Source organism: Austrofundulus limnaeus, unplaced genomic scaffold (genome assembly GCF_001266775.1).
Source record: "Austrofundulus limnaeus strain Quisiro unplaced genomic scaffold, Austrofundulus_limnaeus-1.0 Scaffold1235, whole genome shotgun sequence".
Taxonomy (NCBI): domain Eukaryota; kingdom Metazoa; phylum Chordata; class Actinopteri; order Cyprinodontiformes; family Rivulidae; genus Austrofundulus; species Austrofundulus limnaeus.
This window is the reverse complement of record NW_013953637.1, coordinates 46,482-50,103: the sequence shown is the minus strand read 5'-3', so window position 1 is coordinate 50,103 and position 3,622 is coordinate 46,482. Positions and strand designations below refer to the sequence as shown.

The 3,622-nt window shown below is 38.2% G+C and overlaps 1 protein-coding gene and 1 long non-coding RNA gene across 4 annotated transcripts in view; one reads left to right on the top strand and one right to left on the bottom strand.

Annotated features, from left to right (window-relative positions):
• mtus2a (microtubule associated tumor suppressor candidate 2a) overlaps nucleotides 1-3,622 on the bottom strand; it is a 40,449-nt gene that overhangs the window by 12,136 nt on the left and 24,691 nt on the right. For all 3 annotated transcript variants that reach the window (XM_014031354.1, XM_014031356.1, XM_014031355.1), the window contains exon 6: nucleotides 849-947. In XM_014031354.1, coding sequence (XP_013886808.1) covers nucleotides 849-947 — 99 coding nt within the window. The remainder of the gene's footprint in view (nucleotides 1-848; nucleotides 948-3,622) is intronic.
• LOC106534654 (uncharacterized) overlaps nucleotides 1-3,622 on the top strand; it is a 10,666-nt gene that overhangs the window by 2,756 nt on the left and 4,288 nt on the right. The gene's annotated exons all lie outside the window — the stretch shown is intronic.

The following is a 3,622-nucleotide window of genomic DNA, read 5'->3' as shown; positions in this document are numbered from 1 at the left end:
GGACAGTGTGTGTGCGTCATATTGTGCACGTTGGGCCTGATGGGGGATAGATGCGCTGTTTTTCAGCACCATGCACATCGCACTCTTGTGGTCTGTATTTGTGTGAGGTGCACTGATGAGTTTTTCTCTGATGAAATCCTGCAGGCGCCACATCTGAGGCAAAGCTGCAAAACCAGCATGACAATAGCCACATTCTATGACTGTTTAGTCTTTATCATTTAAAAAAGGAAGTGACGGACAAAAATTGATCATGACAATTTTTTTCTTACCCTGTCAGTCAAAATGACAGACAGCAAAAAGGTCTAGCACAACCTCTATCTTGGAGACACAATTTATAAGGATAGTATTTTTTTACAATAACAAGTTGAAATGAAAACAAGCAAAAATGAAATAAAAGTAACAACTTTCTACTTCTTACCTTTTTTTAAAATGTAGTGAGTAGAAAGTACCGATAATTGTGTGAAAATGTATGGTGTAGAAGTAAAAAGTAGGCTGAAAATTAATTACTCAAGTAAAGTACAGAGATACCCAAAAATTCTACTTAAGTACAGTAACAAAGTATTTGTACTTAGTTACTTTACAACTTTGAGTTTGTATGGCCTTCCCATTTACATGTGGGAGCAACGAGTGGTATGCTGTTTTCTTTAGGTGGTTCTTGCCCCCATTCATCGACCTATGGATTTTTGGTAAAAATGACCAATTTTTGAAGGTCAGTGTACAGGTAAACGTCAGAAGGGGTTGACATGTATGCAAATGTAAAGACAGCTGCTTATTTACTATTTTTTTGTTATTTACACAATGTAAAAAATAATTTAAAAAAATGTTTTGGCAGTGTGGAAAAAACTTACCTGGAGACTGAGGTTTTGGAGGAACCACTGCCAGTCTCTTTGGCGAAGAAGGGAGGGAGCGTGTGACCTCTGAACTCCGCTGAAACTCCTTCCTGCCAACTGTTAAGACACAAGCATGAAAAACAAGCAGGCGTCTTTGTCCTCAGAAAAACACTTTCACCTGTATAAATCATTTCAACTGGCAGACTCGTTTGAGAAATTCCCAACCCATACGAGCGATGGCACTCAAAACAAAACAAAAAGGTTTTGGCAATAGAGGAAACTATCATGTGTGGAGAAAACCCAACGTCTCTCAACACACTGAGGACATCTTTACAATGAAGCACGGTGGTGGAAGTATCRTGCTGAAAAATCAACCACTTCTGAAACACAAGGCAGTTTTTTAGTTGTAAGGCAACAGATTAGGAAGAAAAGCTGGGCTGAGGGGTCATCACAAACTTCAAAACACCCTTATCTATCAAAGAAAACAGGCGCACTCTAAGCTATGCACCTAACGTAAGTTGTAGTGAACATGGGCTACAATCAAAAACTCAGCCTTTCTTTCTTCATGTATGATTTATTATTACATTTTCTCTTGTGTTTCATTCCGTCTGTTCCTACTGAAGTGCATAAAGCACAAAAGTGATTTTAAAGCATTAATATTAGGAGTGTTGCACAGAAGCTCAAAGTGATGAAAAAGCAGGGAGCAGGAAACTGTGTGAAGCCTTCCTGAAAACAAGTGACATGAAAAAAGTGAGAAGAAAGGAAATTTCAAGAGCTTCGCAAAGAGACTGTCGTGACACAGAGAAGAGAGGAAAGAGAAGCCTTGAGAGGAAACTAATTAGAGTTCTGACTCTGAACAATCCTCATACGACTCTGGAGAGATACTTTGGGCCTGCAGAGACAGTGTTAGTGTGCTCACGGAGTGTGCTCTTGTGCAGTGATACAAACCTTGCTCTTAAGAGTGACTCATGTAGTTTGAGTGGGGATATCAAATCACACCGCTGTGAAAATACACTGAATTTGAGTTTCAAACTGAGCAAACCAGTAGACTTATGGAGAAATCAAATGATAACTGCATGCTACTGTTAAATGTGTTGCTTTTATTGTTGCCTTGCTGTTTAGTGTTATTTTTATGGTGCTGTTGCTGGTGTTATTAAAAGAAGCCTGTTGAATTTGAGAGCGAGTGTAATTTCATGTCATTTCGCCAACACAATTAAAATGAAAAACAGTCCTTGAGAGGATGTGAACTGCTAGCCACCTTTCACACCAACATTTTAAACAAAGATCTCACAGGATCTGTTAACGCTCAGAGTATAACATGGGAATGACTCTCAGTTACAATCACACCAGATTTTAGATCCAAACCTGTTAAACTGAGTTGATCAGCTGTGGAGACCATCTTACATCAGGTCAACTCAAAAACGACATCCAGTGATGAATATGTACGAGTTTCATCCTAATTTGTCTACTTTAATGAGATATTTTATTAACGGAGAGATAGGGTTAACTCAAACTGTTAATGACATATTTGTAAACAAAGGTTTTGCACAATCTGGAGAGCTCTAAGTATGTTTTGGGGTTGACTCTTAGCTACTACCAACTCCAAATTTTAGCTTAATTTCTGTAAAACAGACCAATTTATAGCTGTTTTGTGATTACCAAGACTGATTAATTATGGTGCACATTTTGAAAAGAGATAACTCCAAACATTAATAAGTCGACGATCTACATCCAGCAATCAATTTCTGAGAGTTTTTTGAAAATTCATCCCCATTTTGCTAACAGATTGACATTACAGCAGTTGATAATATTTAGGGTTGTAAACTCACTTTATGTGGAGATGCAACAAATTCAAAGATTCACATCTTGATTTATTATTATTATCTGCCTTATATAGTATATATACAGTATCTGTCTATTATATCTGTTACATATCTGTCTTCCTGGTAGCATTTGGAAACRTCTGGAAATGTTTAAAAGGTAGAAACCGCGTCGTTTTTGCCCACCAGTGGRACAGAGACTGCTTCTGAAAATACAGATCACATGGGATCTATGACTACAGACACAGGTTTTACTTTAGATGTTTGGTGGAGGATGAGTAATTAAACGTATTTTCAAAATGCCTCCAATCAGACTCATAGTGACTGCTCTCAATCAAACTTTTCACTGCCAGATCCATGAACAAAACCAAATTTTATTGCTCACATAAGCAAGAAGCGCCCGTGCACGACTTGCAGCTTGACAGCAAATTTCTTCATGAAATATTTACAACACACTTAACATCAGCTCGGGGCACACGGGGTGAGAGAAATGTTTTCACTGCCACTGCACTGCCTACATCCCTTATACAGACAGAGAGAGATAAAAAACAGTGCTGTTTGGCAGCACTGTTTTGTTACGCTGTCCAAAAGGTGTTTTACTCAAACTGGAGWACAAAAAACATGGTTGACTTTTGTGTTGAGATTCCAAGCAGACGCCATAAAAGTTTAAACATATCCAGCGTGACAGAGTGAAGTGTGATGGTACAGGGCCTCTGGTGTTAACTCTAGGAGTGAAAAACTGCTGTGTGTGAAAAGTATCACTGTTTCATGCTGGTGTGAATCAACTCMGGCTTGATTCAGTGAGATCCTTGTGTTTTTCTTTCTCTGCTCTGTAGCTTGAGAGGCTAAGTTAGTATCTCAGAAGCTTTTGTCCTTTTTTTCTGATATTTTCTTTAGACAAAATAGAAAAGATGCCCTTATTTAAAGGAGTAGAGGATAATAAATGTGGGGTGCCAAGTGTAATTAATATTT